This window comes from Catharus ustulatus, chromosome 32 (assembly GCF_009819885.2).
Source record: "Catharus ustulatus isolate bCatUst1 chromosome 32, bCatUst1.pri.v2, whole genome shotgun sequence".
NCBI classification, from domain to species: Eukaryota; Metazoa; Chordata; class Aves; order Passeriformes; family Turdidae; genus Catharus; species Catharus ustulatus.
This window is the reverse complement of record NC_046252.1, coordinates 343,864-369,445: the sequence shown is the minus strand read 5'-3', so window position 1 is coordinate 369,445 and position 25,582 is coordinate 343,864. Positions and strand designations below refer to the sequence as shown.

Genomic DNA, 25,582 nt, shown 5'->3' with positions numbered 1-25,582 from the left:
GACACCGGATCCCCCACAGACCGGAAGCTGCTGATTGGCTCAAAATCCGACCCCCAATAAAGTCACACCTGATTGGCTGAACACCACGCCCCTCCTCCTCAGTCGCTCCTGATTGGCCGCACACCAGATCCCACCCCTGCCCAACGCCGCTCCTGATTGGTTCAGCCACCGATCCCGGCTGACCCCACCTCTCCTCCTGATTGGCTCCACACCAGCCCCCGCCCCCTGACACCACGCCCCCTTCTCCTGATTGGCTCCACGCTGGATCTCTGCCCCCGATTGGCCGTGACCTCGGCCCCGCCCCCCTCCCTCAGCAGCGCCGCTCCCCATTGGCCGCCGGCCGGATCCCGGCCACGCCCCCTCCCCTCCCCCATAGTGCAAATGGTTCCCACGGGCGGAAAACGCGAACGGAACTGGAAGAACGAGAAAAGCGGCGCCGGGGGAGGGGGGAAGACGCGGCCCCGCCCCTCCCCCCCACCAAAACAACCCCCCCTAACCCCACCCAACCTCGGGGGGCGCCCTGGAGACCCCCCCCTCCTCAAAAAGTGCAAAGTGGGGGGGTCCGGGGTCCCTCGCTGTGCTTGTCGAGAATAAAAATCCGGGGGGGTGGGGGGAGCATGGAGGGGTAGGAAACCCGGGGGGGGACGGGCGCTCTGTTTAGGGGGGGAGGGGGTCCCCACTGCCTCGCCAAGGGGTCGGGGGGGTTCAGGGCGGGGAGGTGGAGGGGGGGGCCCATCCGTGTGTCCGTCCGTCCGTCCGTCCGTCCGTGCGTTCCCCCGCGGCCGCTCACAGTCAGCTGACCCGCTCGGGCACAGGCGTCCGCGTGTCCACCGGCTCCTCACGGGCCGGGGGCCGCGGCACGGCCACGCTGGGGGGGGGCGGGGGCGGCGGCGGCGCCGACGAGGACGACGAGGAGGAGGAGGAGGAGGAAGAGGAGGATGAGGAGGTGGAGGAAGAGGAGGCAGAGTCTTTGTGCTCGGGCTCCCCTCGGTGTTTGTAGGGCGGCGACGGCGGCAGCGGCGGCGGCGGGGGCTGAGTCTTAGGGGGCTCCTTGGTGCAACCGTCGGGGGCCGCGGGACCCCCCCTCTGCTCCGAGCACCCGCTCAAGTCCTGGGGGGGCGGCGGCGGCGGCGGCGGCGGCGGGGGGGGGGGGCTGGCGCTGTCCTTGGGGTCACTCTGGGGGGGTTCCGGCGGCGGTGGAGGAGGCGGGGGCGGCGCGGGGGGAGCCCCCCGACCTTTGGGGCTGCCCTCCTTGCTGCGCCGGCCGGGGCTTCGCGCGCTGCGGGGGCCGCGAGCGCCCGGCGGGGTCGGCGGCGGCCGCGGCGTCGTCGTCGTGGCGGTGGCGCTCGCCGCCATTGTCACCGGTTCCACCACCACCGTCTCCCTCGTCTTCCTCTTCTTGATGGGTAGCACGGTTTCCTGCACGGCCGGGGGAGTCGCCGCCTTCTTGTCGGGGCCGCCCGGCCCCCCCGGCCCCGTAGCCCCCGCCGGTTTGCGCCCACGTTTTTTGGGCACGGCCGGACTGTCCGGCTCGGCCCGGCGCTTGCGGCCCGGCCGCCGTGGGGCCGGAGGGGCGGCGGGGCCCGGCTGCCCGGGGACGAACGGCATCTTGACCAGCAGCTTCCCCGGGGGCTTCTCCAGCGCTCGTTTGGCCGCGGAGCCGCCCTCGGACACGGCCGTGGCCGCCTTGGGCCGGGAAGCGCCGCCGCCACCGCCGCTGCCCTTGGGCCTCCCCCGGCCGCGGCCGGTGCCGGGACCTTTGGGCGTTTTGGGCTTCTTGGGCGGGCGCTGCTCGCGGCGTGAGGGGCTACCCCGGCCGGTCACCGTGAAGTCGAAATCGTTGGGGTCCAGCGAGGTGTCCCCGACCTTCTCGAAGTAGGCGATCAGCTCCACCTTGGAGCGGAAGGCTTTTCCCTGCGGGCTGCGGACGGAGAGCGCACGGTCAGCCAGCGGTCAGCGCCGGCGCCCACACCCCCCCCAACCCTTCCAGCCTCACTTGATCAGGTAGACGTCGTACTTGCCGGCCGAGCGGCCGGACTTGCGCTGCTTGAGCTTGCGCGTCCAGCCCTCGGGCAGCGTGGGGTCGTCGTACATGGGCCCGCGGTCACGGATGATGGAGCGCCGCTGTTTCGGCGACGCCGAAGCTTCCGGCGCTGCCGGAGCCGCCCCGGCGCCCTCCGAGCTCTCGGCCTTGCCGGCCTCGGCGGGTTCGGCCGCGGGTTGCGCCGGCTCCGGCTCCTTGACGGATTTTTTGGGTTTCTTGGCCTTGGGCGGCCGCTGCAGGTTCTCCTCGGGTTTCTCCTCCCTGTGGGGACACGCGGTGGTCAGTGTGGGGTGGGGGAAGGGTCAGCGGGGGGGCACGGACAGGATGGACAGGGGGATGTGGAGCCGGAGGTGGCTGGGGGTGGGATGGCTCAGGGCTGGACACACGGACAGGGCTCAGGGGGGGCCTGGACAAAGCACTGGTCAGGGCTGGACAGACAGACAGGGCCTGGACACAGCATTGGTCAGTGCTGGACACACGGACAGGACTCTGCCACTCTCTGGACACAGCACTGGTCAGTGCTGGACACATGGACAGGGCCTGGACACAGCACTGCTCAGTGCTGGACACACGGACAGGGCCCTGCCACTCTCTGGACATGGTGCTGGTCAGCACTGGACACACAGACCCAATGGACACATGGACATGAACTCTCTGGACACACAGACCAGGCCCTGCAACTCTCCAGACACAGCAGTGGTCAGTGCCGGCTGCACAGACCCGATGGACTCACAGACACCACCTCAATGGACACACGGACATGATGGACGTATGGACACGATGGACACACGGACACGATGGACACACGGACACGGCCTCAATGGACACATGGACACGATGGACACACGGACACGATGGACACACGGACACGGCCTCACAGATCCCCAGGCACAGAATGGACACAGCATTGGACACACGGACACCAAGGGATGCACGGACACAGCCCTGGACACAGCACTGGTCAGTGCTGGACACATGGACACAGCCTCAATGGACACACAGACACAGCCCTGGACACAGCACTGGTCAGTGCTGGACACACGGACATGATGGACACACGGACAAGGCCTCAATGGACATACGGACAGGGCCTGGACACAGCAGTGGTCAGTGCTGGACACACGGACAGGGCCTGGACACAACACTGGTCAGCGCTGGACACATGGACAGGGCCCTGAGGCTCTCTGGGGACAGCACTGGTCAGTGCTGGACACACGGACACGATGGACACACGGACACAGCCTCAGTGGACAGACGGACAGGGCCCTGCATCCCTCTGGACACAGCAGTGGTCAGTGCTGGAAACACGGACACAGCCCTGGACACAGCAGTGGTCAGTGCCGGACACACGGACAGGGCCTGGACACAGCACTGGCCAGTGCTGGACACACAGACACAGCCCTGGACACAGCACTGGTCAGCGCCGGACACACAAACCCCGATGGACAAACGGACACCGCCGGACACACGGAACGGCGCCGAACTGGGCAAAGCCTGGGCTGGGCCTGGCCAGAGGCAGGACAAGGAGGAAGAGGAGGAGGAGGAGGAGGAGGAGGAAGGAGGGGCAGCGGCCCGGCGGGAATTACGGCCGTGGCCACAATCACATCGCGGTGCTGGGGACGGGGACACGGAGGGGACACGGAGGGGACGGGGACATGGAGGGGACACAGCTACGGCCAGGCCGGACGTCCCCAAATGGCACCCGAGTGTCCGGCAGCGCCACGTCCACCCCGCGGAGTGACCGGCGCTAAAACCACACCGGGGGTCATGGTCAGCGTGAGGTGACACCGGGGCTGTCACCGGACCCCCATGCCGGTGTCACCAGGGATGGGACCCCCGGGGTAGGAGAGAATTTGGGGCGAGGGGACCCCTGTGTCAGTGTCACTGGGGAGGGGACCCCCTGAGAGGGGACAGAATTTGGGGTGGGGGGACCCCTGTCCTCAGTGTCACCGCTGTCACCAGGGATGGGACCCCCCAGAGGGGATGGAATTTGGGGTGGGGGGACCCCCGTGTCGGTGTCACCGGGGATGGGACACCCAGGAGGAGATGGAATTTGGGGCGGGGGGACCCCCGTGTCGGTGTCACCGCTGTCACCAGGGACAGGATCCCCTGAGGGGGTGGAATTTGGGGTGGGGGACCCCTGTCCTCGGTGTCACCAGGGATGGGACAGAATTTGGGTGGGGAGATCCCCGTGTCGGTGTCACCGCTGTCACCAGCGCGGGGGTCCCGTCCTGGCGAGGAAACACACGCAGGTGAGGCTGGGGGAAGGGAGGGACCCCCGCCATGGGGTCAGTTATGGGGTGGGGAGGGGGATGCAGCCCCCCAGGACCACCCCAGCCCGTCCCCACTCCCGGGATTTATTCCTGGTGTTCCCCCAGCCCCATTTCGGGGCTAAAAATCGCAAAAAAAAAAGGGCGGCAAAAAAAATTTGGGATGGGGTGTGGGAAAGTCGGGATGAGGGGGGTTGGGGACAGGGGGTGACCCCCAGGGACCTCCCCATCCCCACCCCCCTCCATGTTCTGGGGGTCTCAGGGGGTCTGGGGTGACCCTGAGGGTCTCTTGGTGGCCATGGGGGGAGTCCCTGGGGGTCTCAGGGGGTCTGGGGTGACCCTGAGGGGTCTCTTAGTGACCCTGGGGTGACCCTGGGGGTCTCTTAGTGCCCCTGGGGGGGGTCCCTGGGGGTCCCAGAGAGGTCTGAGGTGGCCCTGGGGGTCTCTTAGTGCCCCTGGGGGGGGGTCCCTGGGGGTCCCAGAGAGGTCTGAGGTGGCCCTAGGGGTCCCTTGGTGGCCCTGGGGGTCCCTTGGTGGCCTTGGGGGTCCCTTGGTGGCCTTGGGGGGATCCCTTGGTTGCCGTGGGGGTCCCTTGGTGGCCCTGGGGGGGTCCCTGGGGGTCTCAGGGGTGTCTGAGGTGGCCCTGGGGAGGTCTGGGGTGACCCTGGGGGTCCCAGGGGGTTCTGGGGTGACCCTGAGGGTCTCTTGGTGGCCCTGGAGGGGTCCCTTGGTGGCCCTGGGGGTCTCAGGGATGTCTGAGGTGACCCTGGGGGGGTCCTGAGGTGGCCCTGGGGGGTCTCCTGGTGGCCCTGGGGGGGGTCCCTGGAGGTCCCAGAGGGGTATGGGTTGGCCCTGGGGGTCCCTTGGTGGCCTTGGGGGGATCCCTTGGTTGCCTTGGGGGTCCCTTGGTAGCCCTGGGGGTCTCTTGGTGGCCCTCGGGGGGGTCCCTGGGGATTTTGAGGTAAATCAGGGAGTTTGGGGCGTGCAGCAATTTGGGGAAATTTGGGGGATTTTGGGGTAAATCAGAGCATTTGGGGGCACAGCAATTTGGGGAAATTTGGGGCATTTTGGGGTAAATCGAGGAGTTTGGGGCGTGCAGCGTGAGCAGCAATTTGGGGAAATTTTGGGAATTCGGGGGCACCACGTGAGCAAAGCGATTTGGGGAAATTTGGGGGATTTTGGGGTAAATCAGGGAGTTTGGGGGCACAGCAATTTGGGGAAATTTGGGGAATTTTGGGGTAAATTGAGGAGTTTGGGGCGTGCAGCGTGAGCAGCGATTTGGGCAAATTTGGGGGATTTTGGGGCAATTTTGGGAATTGGGGGCACCACGTGAGCGCAGCTATTTGGGGAAATTTGGGGGATTTTGGGGTAAATTGGGGAGTTTGGGGCATGCAGCGTGAGCAGCAACTTGGGGAAATTTGGGGAATTCAGGGGCACCACGTGAGTGCAGCAATTTGGGGAAATTTGGGGCATTTTGGTGTAAATTGAGGAGTTTGGGGCGTGCAGCGTGAGCAGCAATTTGGGGCAATTTTGGGAATTCAGGGGCACCACGTGAGCAGCGATTTGGGGAAATTTTGGGAATTTTGGGGTAAATCGAGAAGTTTGGGGGCACAGCAATTTGGGGAAATTTTGGGAATTTTGGGGTAAATTGAGGAGTTTGGGGCACTGCACGAGCGCAGTAATTTGGGGAAATTTGGGGGATTTTGGTGTAAATCGAGAAGTTTGGGGCATGCAGCGTGAGCAACAATTTGGGGAAATTTGGGGCATTTTGGGGCAATTTTGGGAATTCGGGGGCACCACGTGAGCGCAGCGATTTGGGGAAATTTGGGGGATTTTGGGGTAAATCAGGGGATTTGGGGGCACAGCGATTTGGGGAAATTTGGGGCATTTTGAGGTAAATCGGGGAGTTTGGGGGTGCAGCAATTTGGGGAATTTGAGGGCACCACGTGAGCGCAGAGATTTGGGGAAATTTGGGGAATTTTGGGCAAATTGAGGAGTTTGGGGTGTGCAGCATGAGCAGCGTTTTGAGGCAATTTTGAGGATTTTGGGGTGGTGCACGAGAACAAAATTTTGGGACAATTCAGAGAAATTTTGGGTAAATTGGAGGGATTTGGGACGGGGCACGAGCAGCAGTTTGGGGCAATTTTGGTTATTTTGGGGCGCAGCATCTTGGGGCAGTTTGGGATATTTTGGGGCTCCACGTGCACGCAGGAATCGGTGGCAGTTTGGGGGTGCAGAATTTTGGGGAAATTCGGGGGATTTTGGGGTAACCCGGGTTGCTTTGGGGCACCACGTGAGCGCGGCAGTTTGAGGGAAATTTGGGGATTTCGGGGAGCGTAAAATTTTGGGGTGACTCGGGGGATTTTGGGGTGACTCGGGGGGATTTTGGGGTGACTCCGGGGGGGATTTTGGGGTGACTCAAGAAGATTTTGGGGTGATTTCGGGAGGTTTTGGGGTGATTTCGGGATGTTCTGGGATGACTTTCGAAGCGGTTTGGGGTGACTTCGGGGAGGGGGTCGGGCTAACTCGCGGTGTTTTGGGGGGCTCGGGGTAACCCTGAGGATCGGGGGTGCCCCGGCGGGTTTGGGGGTACCCCGGGGGTGCCTCGGGGATGATTTTTGGGGGGATTCGGGGCGGTTTTGGGGGCGATTCCCCGCGCTCGGCGCGCGCGGGACGGGCGGGGGGGTGTGTCCCCTCCTGGGGGGCGGGGGTCCCCTCACGCCGGCTCCCTCCAGCAAACCTGGGGAGGGGTCTCCATCTCCCACCCCTCACCGGGATGGGAACGGGATGTGTGAGGGAAGGGGGGGTCCCCCAAATTTCGGGGCGGGGTGGTGGGGGGGCCGCATTTGTGGGGAAGGGGATGGCGGGGTCCCCCCAGCCCCGGGGAGGGGGCGGCGCGGAGGGGTCGCGGGGGTCCCGAGGAAGGGTCGGGGGGTCCCAGCGAGGGGTCCCCGAGCCCGGGGAGCCCCTCCCGCCCTCCGGGGGGGCCGCGGCCGCTCGTGACGCACTCGCGGCGCTCGCAGCCCCCCCCCAGCCCTCACACACCCCCCCCCCCGCCCGCCATTCCCGGTTCCCGCCCGGCCCGTGAGGGGAAGGAAAGGGGGGGGGGGGGGGCGTGAGGGAGAGAAGGAGGAGGGGGGGGGGTCTCTCGCGCGCGCGCGCGCGCGGGGCGACGCCCCCCCCCCCCCCACCAGCTCTCCTCACAGCCTTCCCCAACACCCGCCGCGGCCCCCCCCGGCCCCGCCGCCCCCTCCTCACTCACAGCCGCCCCTCGTCGCCGCTCGGCGCCGCCGCCGCCATTTTCTTCGCAGCGAAGAACCCGCGGGGGGGGGGGGAAGCTGAGGGGGGGGGGCCGAGGGGGGGGGGGCGGGAGGGGGGGGGCGGCCCGGACCGAGCGGCGACGGGAACCCGGAGCGGCGCTGGCCCCGCCCCTCCGCCCCGCGCTGATTGGCCGGGCGTCCCGTCGCTCAAGGCGTCGGCGTGCGGTGATTGGGCAACGGGGCCGCCCTCCGGGGGCGGGGCCAGCGCGCTCGCGCCGGGCCGTTGGAATTGGCGGGAAGCGCTGTCAGTTACGGGGGGCGGGGCCGGCGGAGCGCGCGCGCCCGCTGATTGGGCCCCGCGCCGGGACGCGGAGCGCTGATTGGATGTGGGGGATGTCGGTCAATTGCCGGCGGAGGGGGCGTGGCCTGAGCCCCCCCGCGCTGCGAAGGGTTTGAAATCCAACGGCCGTAACGGTCCGTGAGGCCACGCCCCCTCCTCCAGGCCACGCCCCGGGCACGCCCTGGCCACGCCCCACCCGCCCCGGGTCCCGCTGCCCCGGTACGGGGACAACGGGGATCAGTACGGGGACAACGGGGACCAGTATAGAGACAGCGGGGACCAGTATAGAGACAGCGGGGACCAGTATAGGGACAGCGGGGACCAGTATAGGGACCAGTACGGGGACAACGGGGACCAGTATAGGGACCAGTACGGGGACAGCGAGGACCAGTATAGAGACAGCGGGGACCAGTACAGAGACAGCGGGGACCAGTACGGGGGCAGCAGGACCAGTACGGGGACAACAGGGACCAGTATAGAGACAGTCGCGACCGGTATAGAAACAGCGGGGACCAGTACGAGGACAGTCAGGACCAGTACGGGGACAGCGGGGACCAGTACGGGGACAGCAGGCACCAGTGTGGGGCAACGGGAACCGGTACGGGGACCAGTACGGGGCAACTGGGACCAGTACGGGGACAGCGGGGACCAGTATGGGGCAACTGGAACCAGTACGGGGACAGCAGGACCAGTACAGAGACAACGGGGACCAGTATAGGGACCGTCGGGACCAGTACGGGGCAACTGGAACCAGTACGGGGACAGCGGGGACCAGTACGGGGGCAGCAGGACCAGTATAGGGACCAGTATAGGGACACTCGGGACCAGTATGGAGACAGTCGGGATCAGTACGGAGGCAGCGGGGACCAGTACGGGGACAACAGGACCAGTATAAAGACAGCGGGGACCAGTGCGGGACCAGTATGGGGACAACAGGAACCAGTACGAGACCAGTGTGAGCCCCACGCACACCAGTATGAGGACAACACGGACCAGTATGAGCACTGTGGCCACCAGTAAAGGACCAGTACGGCCACCAGTACGGCCCCCAGTCCGACCAGTACGGTCCCCAGTCCAACCAGTACGGCCCCTAGTCCGACCAGTACGGCCCCCCAGTCCGACCAGTCCGACCAGCACGTCCCTGGGGGGGTGGGGGAGGGGCCGGGTGCCCCCCCGACCCGGGGGGATGAGCGGGGATGGAGCGCTAATCCCCCCTCCCCCATCCCCCCCAACCCCCCCCCCAAACCTCCCGGACCCCCCCCCTCCCCCCCAGGGACACCCCCAACCCCCCCAATCCTTCCAGGACCCCCCCCCACATGGGGACACCCCCAAATCCCCCCCCGAACCCCCCAATTCCCCCCCTCCCTCTCCCCCCCTCTTTTTTTCCACCCCCCCCTCCCCTTTTCGGGGGATCCCGCCCCGCCCCCCCCATCGGATCGGGGTCATCTCCGGGGGGATTGTCCCTAATCCCGGCCACCCGTGACCCCCCCCGAGATTAGGGGGACACCTGGGGGGGTCCCCAGAGGGACCCTGGGACATGTAGTCCCCCAGAGGGGGGCAGGGACCCCCCAAATGTCACCCGGGACCCTCCCCCCGATGTCCCCCGAGCCCTGCGGGACCTCAAAATCCAGGGGAGGGAATTGGGGGGGGGCTCCAGAGGGGTTTGGGGGGCTCAGGAGAGACTTGGGGGCACAGGGGGAGGGTCTGGGGTGTTTGGTGGGGGCTCGGGAGAGGTTTTGGGGTCCAGTTTGGGGTCCCAAGGAGCTTTTGGGGTCCAGTTTGGAATCCCAGGGAGATTTTGGGGTCCAATTCCAGGTCCCAGGGAGCTTTTGGGATCCAATTTGGGGTCCCAAGGAAGTTTTGGGGTCCAGTCTGGGGTCCCAGGGAAGTTTTGGGGTCCAATTTGGGATCCCAGGGAGGTCTCAGGGTCCACTTTGTTATCTCAAGAAGCTTTTGGGGTCCAGTTTGGGGTTCCAAGGAAGTTTTGGGGCCCAATTTGGGGTCCAGTTTGGGATCCCAGGAAGATCTCAGGGTCCAGTTTGGGGTCCCAGGGAAGTTTTGGGGTCCAATTTGGGATCCCAAGAAGTTTTGGGGTCCAGTTTGGGATCCCAGGGAGTTTTCGAGGCCAAATTTGTGATCCCAGCGACCTCTCAGGCTCCAATTTCCAACCTCAGCACCCCCAAAACCCCCAACCCCTCCCATCCCCTGAGGGTATTTCAGGACCACCACCCCCCCCGCCCCCTCCCCATCGCACCAGCACCCAATTAAGCCCTTTCAGGATGAGGGGGGGTCCCTGATACCCCCTGATCCCCCACCCCAACCCCACTAATCAGGGCTTGGGGGTGATTAAGACCCCCCGAAAGCCGCTTGCCCGGTGCCTAAGCCCAGCTTGGCCAGCGCCGGCCACCGGATGAGCCGAGCTCAGCCGCGCTTTGCCTCCTAAACCCCGATTATTAATGGGGGGGGGGTCGCTCCCATCCGCCCCCCTCCCTATAAAAGATCCACCCCGTCACCCCCCACCCCGTGCCGCCGTCCCCCCGCCGCCACCACCATGCAGAAATCTCGGGAGATGCGGGACGAGCTCCCAGACGATTTCTACATCCCCATGACCCTGGAGACCACCAACCTGACGGCGCTGAGCCCCTTCCTGGTGCCCCAAACCCACCTGGGCAGCCCCGGGATTTTCAGGGCCATGGCGGCCTTCATGTTCCTGCTGATCGTGCTGGGGGTCCCAATCAACGCGCTGACCGTGGTGTGCACGGCCAAGTACAAGAAGCTGCGCTCGCACCTCAACTACATCCTGGTCAACCTGGCCGTGGCCAACCTGCTGGTGGTGTGCGTGGGCTCCACCACGGCCTTCTACAGCTTCTCCCAGATGTATTTCGCCCTGGGGCCGCTGGCCTGCAAGATCGAGGGGTTTGCCGCCACGCTGGGCGGTGAGGGAAGGGCTGGGGAAAAGGGTGGGGGGGTTTGGGGGGTGGGATGGGGGGTAGGGGGTTATTGTGGGGTGGGGGTGTTGGGTCTGGGGTCATTGTGGGTTGGGGGTGCTGGGTTTGGGGTCATTGTGGGAGGGGTGTTGGGTCTGGGGGCTTTGGGGGGATGGGATGTGGAGTAGGAGGTCACTGTGGGCTGGGGGTGTTGGAGGGGTGGGATGAGGGGTAGGGGGTCATTGTGGGGTGGGGGTGTTGGGTCTGGGGGTGTTGGATCTGGGAGTGCTGGGTTTGGGGTGTTGGGGGTGTGGGATGTGGGGTAGGGGGTCATTGAGTCTGGGGATGTTGGGTCTGGGGGTGTTGGGTCTGAAAGTGTTGGAGGGGTGGGATGTGGGGTAGGCGGTCATTGCGGGATGGGGGTGTTGGGTCTAGGGGTGTTGGGTCTGGGGGTACTGGGTCTGGGGGCGTTAGGGGTGTGGGATGTGGGGTATGAGGTCGTTCTGGGCTGGGAGTGCTTGGTCTGGGGGCTTTGGGGGGGTGGATGTGGGCTAGGAGGTCACTGTGGGCTGGGGGTGCTGGGTCTGGGGGTGTTGGGGGGATGGGATGTGGGGTAGGGGGTTATTGTGGGCTGGGGGTGTTGGGCCTGGGGGTGTTGGAGGGATGGGATGTGGGGTAGGAGGTCATTGTGGGCAGGGGATGTTGGGTCTGGGGGCGTTGGGTCTGGGGGTGTTGAGGGTTTGGGATGTGGGGTAGGTGATCATCGAGTCTGGGGGTGTTGGGTCTGGGGGTGTTGAGGGGGTGGGATGTGGGGTAGGAGGTCATTGTGGGGTGGGGGTGTTGGGTCTGGGGGTGTTGAGTCTGGGGACTTTGGGTCTGGGGGAGTTGGGTTGGGGAATGTTGGGTCTGGGGGTGTCAGGTCTGAGGGATGTGGGGTGGAAGTTCACCATGGCCTGGGGACATTGAGTCTGGGGGCTTTGGGTCTCGGGACATTGGGTCTGGGGTCGTTGGGTCGGGGAATGTCGGGAGTGTGTGACATTGGGGGTGTGGGACATTGGGCTTGGGGACAATGGGCTTGGGGACATTGGGTCTGGGGGTGCTGGCCCTGGGGGTGTTGGGGGTGGGATGTGGGGTAGGAGGTCACTGTGGGCTGGGGACATTGGGCTTGGGGACATCGGCCATGGGGACTTGGAGCAGGAGGTCACCATGGCTTTGGGGGTGCTGGCCATGGGGTCAGTTGGCCGAGGAGCGCTGGGTGTGGGGACATTGGGCACGTGGGACTTGACAAGTGTGGGACAGCGAGGAGAGGGACATGGGGACATGGGGACAGGGGGACAGGGGGACAATGGGGATGTGTGGCACTGGGCAGTGTCCCTGTGGTGGCCATGGTGACAGCGGTGTCACCAGTGTCCCCTGTCCCCAGGCATGGTGTCCCTGTGGTCCCTGGCCGTGGTGGCCATGGTGTCCCTGTGGTGACAGGGGTGTCACCAGTGTCCCCTGTCCCTAGGGATGGTGTCCCTGTGGTCCCTGGCCATGGTGACAGGGGTGTCACCAGTGTCCCCTGTCCCCAGGCATGGTGTCCCTGTGGTGACAGGGGTGTCACCAGTGTCCCCTGTCCCCAGGCATGGTGTCCCTGTGGTCCCTGGCCGTGGTGACAGGGGTGTCACCGGTGTCCCCTGTCCCCAGGCATGGTGTCCCTGTGGTGGCCGTGGTGACAGCGGTGTCATTGGTGTCCCCTGTCCCCAGGCATGGTGTCCCTGTGGTGACAGGGGTGTCACCGGTGTCCCCTGTCCCCAGGCATGGTGTCCCTGTGGTGACAGTGGTGTCACCGGTGTCCCCTGTCCCCAGGCATGGTGTCCCTGTGGTCCCTGGCCATGGTGACAGCGGTGTCACCGGTGTCCCCTGTCCCCAGGCATGGTGTCCCTGTGGTCCCTGGCCGTGGTGGCCATGGTGACAGCGGTGTCACCGGTGTCCCCTGTCCCCAGGCATGGTGTCCCTGTGGTCCCTGGCCGTGGTGGCCTTCGAGCGTTTCCTGGTGATCTGCAAGCCCCTGGGCAACTTCACGTTCCGGGGCAGCCACGCGGTGCTGGGCTGTGCCATCACCTGGATCTTCGGCCTCATCGCCTCCGTGCCCCCCCTCTTCGGCTGGAGCAGGTCCGGGGGGGCTGGGGGGGGCTGGGGGTCCCCACGGTGTGGGTTCTGATGGGAATTGGGGGTTTGGGGGGGGTTCCAGGAGGATCTGGGGGTCCCTGGGGGAGTCAGGTGGTCGCCACAGTTTGGGTTCCAAGGGGATTTGGGGGTTTGGGGGGGTCTCAGGGGAAATCTGGAGGTCGTGGGGGGGTCTGGGGGCCCCCAAGGTTTGGGTTCTGATGGGATTTGGGGGTTTGGAGGGATCCCAGGGGGAATCTGGGGGTCCTGGGGGAGTCTGGAGGTCTCCAAAGTTTGGGTTCTGATGGGAATTGGGGGTCTGGGGGGGTCCCAGGGTTTGGGTTCCAATGGGATTTGGGAGTCCTGGGGGGTCTGGGGGGTCTGGAGGTCCCCAAGGTTTGGGTTCTGATGGGATTTGGGGGTCCCTGGGTGGGTCTGGGGGTCTCCAAGTTTTGGGTTCTGATGGGAATTGGGGGTGTGGGGGGAATCCCAGGGAGAATCTGAGGGTCCCTGGGATGGCAGGGGGTCCCCAAGGTTTGGGTTCTGATGGGATTTGGGGGTCCTGGGGGGGTCTGGGGGTTCCCAAGATTTGGGTTCCAATGGGATTTGGGGGTCTGGGGGTCCTGGGGGAGTCAGGCGGACCCCAAGGTTTGAGTTCTGATGGGATTTGGGGATCCGGAGGTCCCAGGGGGAATCTGGGGTTCCCTGGGTGGGTCAGGGGGTCCCCAAGGTTTGGGTTCTGATGGGATTTGGGGGTCTGGGGGTCCCAGGAGGATCTGGGGGGTCTGGGGGAGTCAGGCGGTCCCCAAAGTTTGGGTTCCAAGGGGATTTGGGGGTCTGGGGGTCCCAGGGGAAATCTGGGCGTTCCTGGGGGACTCTGGGGGTCTCCAAGGTTTGGGTTCTGATGGGATTTGGGGGTCTGGGGGGGTCCCAGGGGAAATCTGGGGGTCCCTGGGGGAGTCAGGCGGTCCCCAAGGTTTGGGTTCTGATGGGATTTGGGGGTCTGGGGGGGTCCCAGGGTTTGGGTTCCAATGGGATTTGGGAGTCCTGGGGGGGTCTGGGGGGTCTGGGGGTCCCCAAGGTTTGGGTTCTGATGGGCTTGGGGGTCTGGGGGGGTCCCAGGGGGAGTCTGGGGGTCCCTGGGTGAGTCTGGGGGTCTCCAAGTTTTGGGTTCTGATGGGATTTGGGGCTCCTAGGGGGGTCTGGGGGTGTCCCAGGGGGAATCTGGGGGTCCCTGGGGGGGTCTGGGGGTCCCAGGGAGAATCTGGGGGTCCTTGGGGGAGTCAGGGGGTCCCCAAGGTTTGTGTTCCAATGGGGTTTGGGGGTCTGGGGGTCCCAGGGAGAATCTGGGGGTCCCTGGAGGGGTCTGGGGGTCCCCAGGGTTTGGGTTCCGATGGGATTTGGGGGTCTGGGGGTCCCAGGAGGATCTGGGGGTCCTTGGGTGGGTCTGGGGGTCTTCAAGTTTTGGATTCTGATGGGAATTGGGGGTGTGGGGGGGATCCCAGGGAGAATCTGAGGGTCCCTGGGATGGCAGGGGGTCCCCAAGGTTTGGGTTCTGATGGGATTTGGGGGTCCTGGGGGGGTCTGGGGGTTCCCAAGATTTGGGTTCCAATGGGATTTGGGGGTCTGGGGGTCCTGGGGGAGTCAGGCGGTCCCCAAGGTTTGGGTTCCGATGGGATTTGGGGGTTTGAGGAGGTCCCAGGAGGATCTGGGGGTCCCCAAAGTTTGGGGTCCAATGGGATTTGGGGGTCTGGGGGGGTCCCAGGGTTTGGGTTCCAATGGGATTTGGGAGTCCTGGGGGGGTCTGGGGGGTCTGGGGGTCCCCAAGGTTTGGGTTCTGATGGGCTTGGGGGTCTGGGGGGGTCCCAGGGGGAGTCTGGGGGTCCCTGGGTGAGTCTGGGGGTCTCCAAGTTTTGGGTTCTGATGGGATTTGGGGCTCCTAGGGGGGTCTGGGGGTGTCCCAGGGGGAATCTGGGGGTCCCTGGGGGGGTCTGGGGGTCCCAGGGAGAATCTGGGGGTCCTTGGGGGAGTCAGGGGGTCCCCAAGGTTTGTGTTCCAATGGGGTTTGGGGGTCTGGGGGTCCCAGGGAGAATCTGGGGGTCCCTGGAGGGGTCTGGGGGTCCCCAGGGTTTGGGTTCCGATGGGATTTGGGGGTCTGGGGGTCCCAGGAGGATCTGGGGGTCCTTGGGTGGGTCTAGGGGTCTTCAAGTTTTGGATTCTGATGGGAATTGGGGGTGTGGGGGGGATCCCAGGGAGAATCTGAGGGTCCCTGGGATGGCAGGGGGTCCCCAAGGTTTGGGTTCTGATGGGATTTGGGGGTCCTGGGGGGGTCTGGGGGTTCCCAAGATTTGGGTTCCAATGGGATTTGGGGGTCTGGGGGTCCTGGGGGAGTCAGGCGGTCCCCAAGGTTTGGGTTCCGATGGGATTTGGGGATCCGGAGGTCCCAGGGGGAATCTGGGGTTCCCTGGGTGGGTCAGGGGGTCCCCAAGGTTTGGGTTCCGATGGGATTTGGGGGTTTGAGGAGGTCCCAGGAGGATCTGGGGGTCCCCAAAGTTTGGGGTCCAATGGGATTTGGGGGTCTGGGGAGGTCTCGGGGGTCCTGGAGGGGTCTGGGGGTCCCAGGGGGAATCCCGGGGTGGGTTCGGGGGTCCCACCTTTGTGCGCGCCCCCTCCCCAGGTCCATCCCCGAGGGGCTGAGAAGCTCCTGAAGGGCTCGGGGGTCCCGGGAATTTTGGATTTTGGGGGATTTGTTGCACTCGGGGATTTCGGGGTCGGTTCGGGGATTTCGGGTCCGGTTCGGGGATTTCGGGGGCTCTTTGGGGGTCCCACTTTGTGCGCGCCCCCTCCCCAGGTCCATCCCCGAGGGGCTGAGGAGCTCCTGAAGGGCTCGGGGCTCCCGGGAATTTTGAAGGATTTATTGCACTCGGGAATTTCGGGGTCGGTTCGGGGATTTCGGGTCCGGTTCGGGGATTTCGGGGGCGCTTTGGGGGTCCCACATTTGTGCGCGCCCCCTCCCCAGGTCCATCCCCGAGGGGCTGAGGAGCTCCTGTAGGGCTCAGGGGTCCCGGGAATTTTGGATTTTGGGGGATTTGTTGCACTCGGGGATTTCGGGGCCGGTTCGAGGATTTCGGGGCCGGCTCGGGGGTCCCACTTTGTGCGCGCCCCCTCCCCAGGTGCATCCCCGAGGGACTGAGGAACTCCTGAAGGGCTCGGGGGTCCCGGGAATTTTGGATTTTGGGGGGTTTGTTACACTCGTGGATTTCGGGGTCGGTTCGAGGATTTCGGGGCCGGCTCGGGGGTCCCACTTTATGCGCGCCCCCTCCCCAGGTCCATCCCCAAGGGGCTGAGGAGCTCCAGGGGAGTTTGGGAGTCCCGGGAATTTTGGGGAGATTTATTGCACTCGGGAATTTCGGGGTCGGTTCGGGGATTTCGGGGCCGGCTCGGGGGTCCCGGGGCCGGCTCGGGGGTCCCACTTTGTGCGCGCCCCCTCCCCAGGTCCATCCCCGAGGGGCTGAGGCGCTCCTGGGGAGTTTGGGGGTCCCGGGAATTTTGGGGAGATTTATTGCACTCGTGGGTCCCGGGGTCGATTCGAGGATCTCGGGGGCGCCTTGGGGGTCTCGGGCCCGGCTCGGGGATCCCGGGGCCGGCTCGGGGGTCCCACTTTGTGCGCGCCCCCTCCCCAGGTACATCCCCGAGGGGCTGCAGTGCTCCTGCGGCCCGGACTGGTACACGACGGACAACAAATGGAACAACGAGTCCTACGTGATTTTCCTCTTCTGCTTCTGCTTCGGATTCCCCCTGAGCGTCATCGTCTTCTCCTACGGGCGGCTGCTGCTCACCCTGCGCGCGGTGAGGGGGTCTGGGGGGTCCCGAGGGGGTTTGGGGGGGTCTCGAGGGGGTTTTGGGGGGTCCTGGGGGCTCAGCGGAGCGCAGGGTCCCCACCATCCTCATCTCTACGGGCGGCTCTGCTCATCCTGCGGGCTGTGAGGGGATTTGGGGGGGTCCCGAGAGGGTTTGGGGGGTCCCGAGGGGATTTTGGGGGGTCCTGAGGGGATTTTGGTGGGTTCTTAGAGGATTTTGGGGGGTTTGAGGGGTCCTCAGAGGATTTTGGGGGGATTTTGGGGGGTCCTGGGGGCTCAGGGGAGCGCGCGGTCCCCGTCATCCTCATCTCCTACAGGCGGCTCTGCTCATCCTGCGGGCTGTGAGGGGATTTTGGAGGGTCCCGAGGGGGTTTGGGGGGTCCTGAGGGGATTTTGGGGGGTCCCGAGTGGAGTTCCGAGGGTTTAGGGGGGTCACGAGGGGTCCCGAGGGGATTTTGTGGGGTCTCGAGGAGAGTTTCGGGGATTTTAGGGGTCCCGAGGGGGTCCCGAGGGGATTTTGGGGGGTCCCGAGGGGATTTTGGGGGTCCCGCGGGGGTCCTGGGGGGCACACGGTGATTTGGGGGACGCGGCTTTATTGGGGTACTCGGTTTATTGGGGTACAGGGGAGGAGGGGTCCTGTGGGATGGGGGGTCCTTGTGGGGGAGGGGGGGTCAGTGCTCAGACCCCTTCCCCCTCTGTGTGAGACCCCCATGGGTCAGGGGTGTCGCTGAGTGCCCCAAAGTGACCCCATGAGTGACCCCCAGATCTGACCCCATAAGTGACCCCGTGAGTGACCCCATAAGTGACCCCATCACTGACCCTCTAACTGACCCTATAAGTGACCCCAAAAGTGACCCCATAAGTGACCCCCAGATCTGATCCCATAAGTGACCCCCAGGTCTGACCCCATAACTGACTCCATAACTGACCCCATAAGTGACCCTATACTGACCCCATAACTGACCCTATAACTGACCTCCATAACTGACCCCATATCTGACCCCATATCTGACCCCATAAGTAAGTGACCCCATAAGTGACCTCATAACTGCCCCCACACCTGTCCTCATATCTGACCCCATGTCCCCATATCTGACCCCATATCTGACCCCATATCTGACCCCATATCTGCCCGCATATCTGACCCCATATCTGACCCTATATCTGACCCCATATCTGACCCCGTGTCCCCATATCCGCCCCCCAGGTGGCTAAGCAGCAGGAGCAGTCGGCCACGACGCAGAAGGCGGAGCGTGAGGTGACCGAGATGGGGGGGGGGATGGTTTTGGGGTTCCTGGTGTGCTGGGGCCCTGCAGGGCAGCCCCATGGCTGACCCCATAGCTGACCCCAGAGCTGACCCCATAGCTGACCCTATAACTGACTCCATAACTGATCCTATATCTGACCCTATAACTGACCCAATAGCTGACCCTATAGCTGACCCCATGGCTGACTCCATAGCTGACCCCACAGCTGACCCCATATCCGACCCCATATCCGACCCCAGGTGACCAAGATGGGGGGGGATGGTTCTGGGGTTCCTGGTGTGCTGGGGCCCTGCAGGGCAGCCCCATGGCTGACCCCATAGCTGACCCCAGAGCTGACCCCACACCTGACCCCACACCTGACCCCGTATCTGACCCTATAGCCGACCCGATAGCTGACCCCACAGCTTACCCTATATCTGACCCCATAGCTGATCCCATAGCTGACCCCATAACTGACCTTATATCTGATCCCATAGCTGACCCCGTGGTTGACCCCACACCTGACCCCACATCTGACCCCATTCCTGACCCTACATCTGACCCCATTATCTGACCCCATAGCTGACCCCATACCTGACCCCACACTGACCCCACACCTGACCCCACACCTGACCCCATAGCTGACCCCATAACTGACCCTGTAACTGACCCCCAGGTGACCAAGATGGTGGTGGTGATGGTTCTGGGGTTCCTGGTGTGCTGGGGCCCTACAGGGCAGCCCCATGGCTGACCCTATACCTGACCCCACACCTGACCCCATAACTGACCCTGTAACTGACCCCCAGGTGACCAAGATGGTGGTGGTGATGGTGCTGGGGTTCCTGGTGTGCTGGGGCCCTACAGGGCAGCCCCACACCTGACCCCACATCTGACCCCACACCTGACCCCACACCTGACCCCACACCTGACCCCATAACTGACCCCACACCTGACCCCACACCTGACCCCATATCCGACCCCAGGTGACCAAGATGGTGGTGGTGATGGTTCTGGGGTTCCTGGTGTGCTGGGGCCCTACAGGGCAGCCCCACACCTGACCCCACACCTGACCCCACACCTGACCCCATAACTGACCCCACACCTGACCCCACACCTGACCCCATATCCGACCCCAGGTGACCAAGATGGTGGTGGTGATGGTGCTGGGGTTCCTGGTGTGCTGGGGCCCTACAGGGCAGCCCCATGGCTGACCCCACACCTGACCCCACACCTGATCCCATATCTAACCCCACTGCTGACCCCATAACTGACCCCCAGGTGACCAAGATGGTGGTGGTGATGGTGCTGGGGTTCCTGGTGTGCTGGCTGCCCTACACGTCCTTCGCGCTCTGGGTGGTGACGCACCGCGGCCACCCCTTCGACGTGGGGCTGGCCTCCATCCCCTCCGTCTTCTCCAAGGCCTCGACCGTCTACAACCCCATCATCTACGTCTTCATGAACAAACAGGTGGGGACAGGGGGGATGTGGGGACATGGGGACATGGGGACAGCAAAGGGACAGTGGGGACAGCAGGGACATGGGGGTGATGGGGGTGATGGGAATATGGGGGGTGATGGTGGCATCTACAACCCCATCATCTACGTCTTCATGAACAAGCAGGTGGGGACAGGGGAAACGATGGGGACATGGGGACATTGGGGACAGTGGGGACGGCAGGGACATGGGGGTGATGGGGACAATGGGGACAGTGGAGACACCAGGGACATGGGGGTGATGGTGACATCTACAACCCCGTCATCTACGTCTTCATGAACAAACAGGTGGGGACAACAAGGATGTGGGGACAATGGGGACATGGGGACAGTGGGGACAGTGGGGACAGCAGGGACAATGGGGACATGGGGGTGATGGGGACACTGGGGACATGGGGACATGGGGTGATGGTGGCATCTAAAACCCTGTCATCTCTGTCTTCATGAACAAACAGGTGGGGACAGAGGACAGGGGACATGGGGGTGATGGGGACATGGGGACAGTGGGGACAGTGGGGGTGATGGGGACATCAGGAACACTGGGGACATGGGGACACGGGGTGATGGTGGCATCTACAACCCCATCATCGACGTCTTCATGAACAAGCAGGTGGGGACAGGGGAGACGATGGGGACATGGGGACATTGGGGACATAGGGGGAATGGGGACAGCAGGGCGATGGGGACAATGGGGGTGATGGTGGCATCTACGTCTTCATGAACAAGCAGGTGGGGACCTGGGGACAGCAGGGACATGGGGGCGGTGGGGGTGATGGGGACAGTGGGGGCGATGGGGACAGCGGGATCAATGGGGACAATGGAGGTGGTGAGGGTGGTGGGGACTGTGGGGGACATGAGGACAATGGGGACAACGGGGACAATGGGGACAATGGGGACAAAGGGGGTGGTGGGGACAGTGGGGACCGTTGGGGTCTCTCCATGGGTCTGGGGGTGATCCTATGGGTCCCTTTATGGGTCTGGGATCTCTCTGTGGATCTGGGGGTCTTTCTATGGGTCCCTTTATGGGTCTGGGGTCCCTCCATGGGTCTGGGGTCTCTCTGTGAGTCTGGGGTCCCTCCGCGGGTCCGGGGTCGTTCCGTGGGTCCAGGGTCGCTCCGTTGGTCCCTCCATGGGTCTGGGGTCTCTCCGTGGGTCCGGGGATGTTCCTATGGATCCTTTTATGGGTCTGGGTCTCTCTACGGGTCTGGGGCTGTTCCTATGAGTTCCTTTATGGGTCTGGGGTCCTTCCATGGGTCTGGGGTCCCTCTGTGGGTCCCTCCGTGGGTCTGGGGTCTCTCCATGGGTCTAGGGGTGTTTCTATGGGTCCCTTTATGGGTCTGGGGTCTCTCCGCGGGTCCGGGGTCCCTCCGTGGATCTGGGATCCCTCCGTGAGTCTGGGGCTGTTCCTATGGGTCCCTCCATGAGTCTGGGGTCTCTCCGCGGGTCCGGGGTCCCTTTATGGGTCTGGGGTCCCTCCGTGGGTCTGGGGTCTCTCCGTGGGTCCGGGGGATGTTTCTATGGGTCCCTCCGTGGGTCCGGGGTCCCTTTATGGGTCTGGGGTCTCTCCGTGGGTCCCTCCGTGGGTCTGGGGTCTCTCGGCGGGTCCCGCGGTGACGCCCCCCGCCCGCAGTTCCGCTCCTGCATGCTCAAGCTCGTGTTCTGCGGCCGGAGCCCCTTCGGGGACGAGGACGACGTGTCCGGCTCGTCCCAGGCCACGCAGGTGTCCTCGGTGTCCTCCAGCCAGGTGTCCCCGGCGTAGGGCCCGGCCCCGCGGCGCTGCCCCACGGCGCGGCTGCCCCACAGCGCTGCCCCACATCGGGCTCTGCCCCACGGCGAGCCCGACCCTATATCAGTCTCGGCCCTAGATTGGGCTCGGCCCTATATCGGGCTCTGCCCCATATCAGGCTCGGCCCTATATCGGGCTCAGACTCACAGTTCTGCCCCATATCGGGCTCTGCCCTACAAATGACCTGACCCTAAATCAGTCTCGACCCTATATCAGGCTCTGCCCCATGGCGAGCCTGACCCTATATCGAGCTCTGCCCTATATCAGGCTCGGCCCTATATCGGGCTCGGCTTCACGGTTCTGCCCTATATCGGGCTCTGCCCCAAAGATGGTCTGACCCTAAATCAGTCTCGGCCCTATATTGGGCTCTGTCCCACGACTCTGCCCCACGGCGAGCCCGACCCTAAATCAGTCTCAGCCCTATATCAGGCTCAGCCTCACGGTTCTCAGCCCCACGGCAGCTCTGTCCCCCCCTCCCCCGCCCGCTCTGGGGCAGCCCCACGGCTCCGTTGTACATAAACCCCCCCCCGCATTAAACACTGGAGACGCAGCCGCTGCCTCTGCTTTGGGGGCCGCCCCACGAGTGCCCCCAGACCCACAGGTACCACCCCAAATACCCCACGAGTGCCCCCAGACCCACAGGTACCACCCCAAATACCCCACGAGTGCCCCACAAGTGTCCTCGCAATAACCCCACACCCCAAAGTGATCCCCAACCCCACAAGTGGCCCCGTGTTGTCCCCAAAACGCCCCCCAGGTGTCCCCCAGGTGTCCCCCAGGTGTCCCCCAGGTGTCCCCGCAGTGGGGCGCGCGGCCGAGTTCTGCCAGTAGTGAGCTTTTTTTCCAGGAAAAAGTTCAGAACTAGCGGAATTCCGGGCGCACGGCCCGGGGGGGACACGGGGGGGACACGAGGGGACACCCACGGGACACCCACGGGACACCCACGGGGACATCCCCATAGGGGACACACATGGGGACACACCATAGGGACACCCCCACAGGGGACACGAGGGGGGCACCCACGGGACACCCACGAGGACATCCCCATAGGGGACACACATGGGGACACACCATAGGGACACCCCATAGGGGACACACGGGGACATGAGGGTGACATGAGAGGGACACGAGAGGGACACGAGAGGGACACGAGGGGGACACGAGGGGACACCTACGGGGACACCCCATAGGGGACACCCCATAGGGGACACCCCATAGGGACACCCCATAGAGGACACCCACAGGGACACGAGGGGGACACGAGGGGACACCTACGGGGACACCCCATAGGGGACATCCACGGGGCATCCCATAGGGGACACGAGGGGGACACCCACGGGACACCCACGGGGACATCCCCATAGGGGACACACATGGGGACACACCATAGGGACACCAACGAGGGACACGAGGGGGTTCACGAGAGGGACACCCACGGGGACACCCCATAGGGACACCCCATAGGGGCACCCACGGGGACACGAGGGGAGACACGAGGGACACGAGAGGGACACGAGGGGATACCCATGGGGACACCCCATAGGGACACGAGGGGACACCCCACGGGGACACCCCATAGGCGACACCCCATAGGGACACCCACGGGGACACGAGGGGAGACAAGAGAGGGACACGAGAGGGACACGAGGGGACACCCACGGGGACACCCTATAGGGGACATCCACGGGGCATCCCATGGCGGACACCCCATAGGGACACCCACGGGGGAGACGAGGGGGACACGAGGGGACACCCACGGGACACCCTAAAGGGGACACCCCATAGGGGACAGGAGGGAACACCCACGGGGACACCCTATAGGGGACACGAGGGGGACACGAGAGGGACACGAGGAGACACCCACGGGGACACCCATGGGGACACGAGGAGGACACCCCATAGGGGACACCCCATAGGGACACCCACGGGGGACACGAGGGGGACACGAGGGGGACACGAGGGGACACCCCATGGGACACCCCCACAGGGGACACACACGAGACACACCAAAGGGGACACCCACGGGGACCCACGGCGACACGCAGTGACACACGCCACCCATAGCGGCTCTTGGTGGCCCCACAGCGACTCGTGGTGGCCCCAGAGCAGCCCCACAGCACCCACGGGTGGCCCTTGGTGGCCCCACGGCAGCCCCACAGTGGCCCCCAGCCCCCCTCGGTGACCCCCAGCACCCACCGGTGGCTCTTGGTGGCTCTTGGTGACCCCACGGCAGCTCCTGGTGGCCCCACACCCCCCCCCAGCCCCCCAGCACTCACCTGCCGCCCCCCGGGGTGGGGGGGAAGAAATGGGGGGGTGGGGAGCATCGCCCGCCCCCTTTGTCCCCAATTTTAGGGGGGGTCCGTCCGCCCCCCAACCCAATCCCGACCCCCCGGAACCCTCGGGACCCCCAGAACCCGCCCGGAGCTGCCCCAGAGACCCCTCCGGACTCCCCAAAGCCTCCCCAGGGACCCCGGAACCGCCCCAAAATTCCTCAGAACGGCCCCAAAACCCCTCAGAACCTCCCTCAGAGACCCCCGAGATCACCCAGACCCCCCCCAGGAGCTCCCCAGACCCCCCCAGAGACCCCCGGAGCCCCCCCCGAGCCCCCAAACCCCCTCACAACCCCCCAGAACCGCCCCAAAACCCCCCAGAACTGTCCTAAAGCCCCCCCAGACCCCCAGAAGCCCCCAGACCCTCCCAGAGCCCCCCAGACCCCCCAACATCCCCCAGAACCTCCCCAGACCCCCCCAAACCTCTCAGAACTGCCCCAAAACCGACCCCGAACCCCCCCAAAAAAAACCTCCCCGATCCCCCCCAGACCCCCCAAAACCGCCCCAGCTCCCCCCGGAGCCCCCCGGAGCCCCCCAAGCTTCTCTGTCCGCCGCTCCGCGCCCCCTTTTCCCCGGGGGGGGGATTAAAATTTCCGTGTCCCCCCTAATCGGACTCCCCCGGGGCGACCCGAAAATCCCGGGATTAGGGGGGGGGGCAGCTCCGGTCCCCATCGGGGGGGGGATTAAGGTCAAACCTGGGGGGTCTTTCTGGGGTGACCCCCCCAGGGAGCGCCCCCAACCCCCAGGACCCTCCAGGACCCCCCGTGGGTGCAGAATTGGGGGAGGGGGGACCCCCAGCACCCCAAATTCGCTCCCCCCGCTGGTTAATTCGCCCCCCACCCGCACTCCGGGTTAATTGCTAATTAGGGCTGCGGCTATTTTTGGGGGGCAGGGTGGGGGGGGGGCTCCCCCCGTGCCCCACTTGGCCCCGAGCCGGAGCCCCCCGTGATGTAACGCGGCCCCGTGACCCCGATCCGGCCATCGGGGGGGGGCAGGACCCCAAAAATGTGGGTCAGGAAGGGGCTGCGGGCTCCCGGTGTGGGGCAGGACCCCGAGATGGGGGGCAGGACCCCGAAATGTGGGGCGGGAGGGGGTCGGGACTCCCCGGTGGGGGGTGGGAGGGGTTCGGGACCCCGCGATGGGGAGGGAGGGGGGAACGGACCCTGATGTGGGGCAGGATCTCGATGGGGGGGCAGAACCCTGATGTGGGTCAGGACCCTGATGTGGGTCAGGACCCCCCCCAAAATGGGAGGGAGGGGTTCAGGACCCTGCTATGGGGAGGGAGGGGGGGAACGGACCCTGATGTGGGTCAGGACCCCCCCCAAAATGGGAGGGAGGGGCTCAGGACCCTGCTATGGGGAGGGAGGGGGGAACGGACCCCGATGTGGGGCAGGATCTCGATGAGGGGGCAGAACCCTGATGTGGGGCAGGACCTTGATGTGGGGTAGGACCCCCCGATTTGGGTCAGGACCCCCCCGATGTGGAGCAAGACCCCGATGTGGGGCAGGACCCCCCCAAAATGGGAGGGAGGGGCTCAGGACCCCACTATGGGGAGGGAGAGGGGCACGAGGCACGGACCCTGATGTGGGTCAGGACTCCTTAATTTGGGGCAGAACCCCCGATGTGGGTCAGGACCCCCCGATGTGGGTCAGGACCCTGATGTGGGTCAGGACCCCCCCCCCAAAATGGGGGAGAGGATCTCGGTACCTCGCAATGGGGCGGGAGAGGGGCACGGACCCTGATGTGGGACAGGAACCCCCCAATGTGGATCAGGATCTCGATGTGGGTCAGGATCCCCGATTTGGGTCAAGAGGGGGTCAGAACCCCCCTATGGGGTGGGAGGGAGGTCAGGACCCCGATGTGGGTCAGGAGCGGGG

The 25,582-nt window shown here is 65.0% G+C and overlaps 2 protein-coding genes across 2 annotated transcripts; one reads left to right on the top strand and one right to left on the bottom strand.

Moving 5' to 3' along the window:
* Nucleotides 1–694: 694 nt before the first annotated feature.
* MECP2 (methyl-CpG binding protein 2) lies at nucleotides 695–7,652 on the bottom strand. The gene is made up of 3 exons (XM_033083456.1): nucleotides 7,577–7,652; nucleotides 1,997–2,305; nucleotides 695–1,921 (listed from the first exon to the last, which is right to left on the bottom strand). Exons 1-3 carry the CDS (start codon nucleotides 7,612–7,614, stop codon nucleotides 793–795), a joined length of 1,476 nt encoding a protein of 491 aa, XP_032939347.1. The 5' UTR covers nucleotides 7,615–7,652; the 3' UTR covers nucleotides 695–792.
* Nucleotides 7,653–10,455: 2,803 nt separating this feature from the next.
* Nucleotides 10,456–21,376, top strand: LOC117009391 (blue-sensitive opsin). Its single transcript, XM_033083632.1, has 6 exons — nucleotides 10,456–10,850; nucleotides 12,827–12,995; nucleotides 16,673–16,838; nucleotides 18,057–18,107; nucleotides 19,375–19,563; nucleotides 21,220–21,376. The coding sequence occupies exons 1-6, from the start codon at nucleotides 10,466–10,468 to the stop codon at nucleotides 21,346–21,348; spliced, it is 1,089 nt and encodes a 362-aa protein (XP_032939523.1). The 5' UTR covers nucleotides 10,456–10,465; the 3' UTR covers nucleotides 21,349–21,376.
* The last annotated feature ends 4,206 nt before the right edge of the window (nucleotides 21,377–25,582 follow it).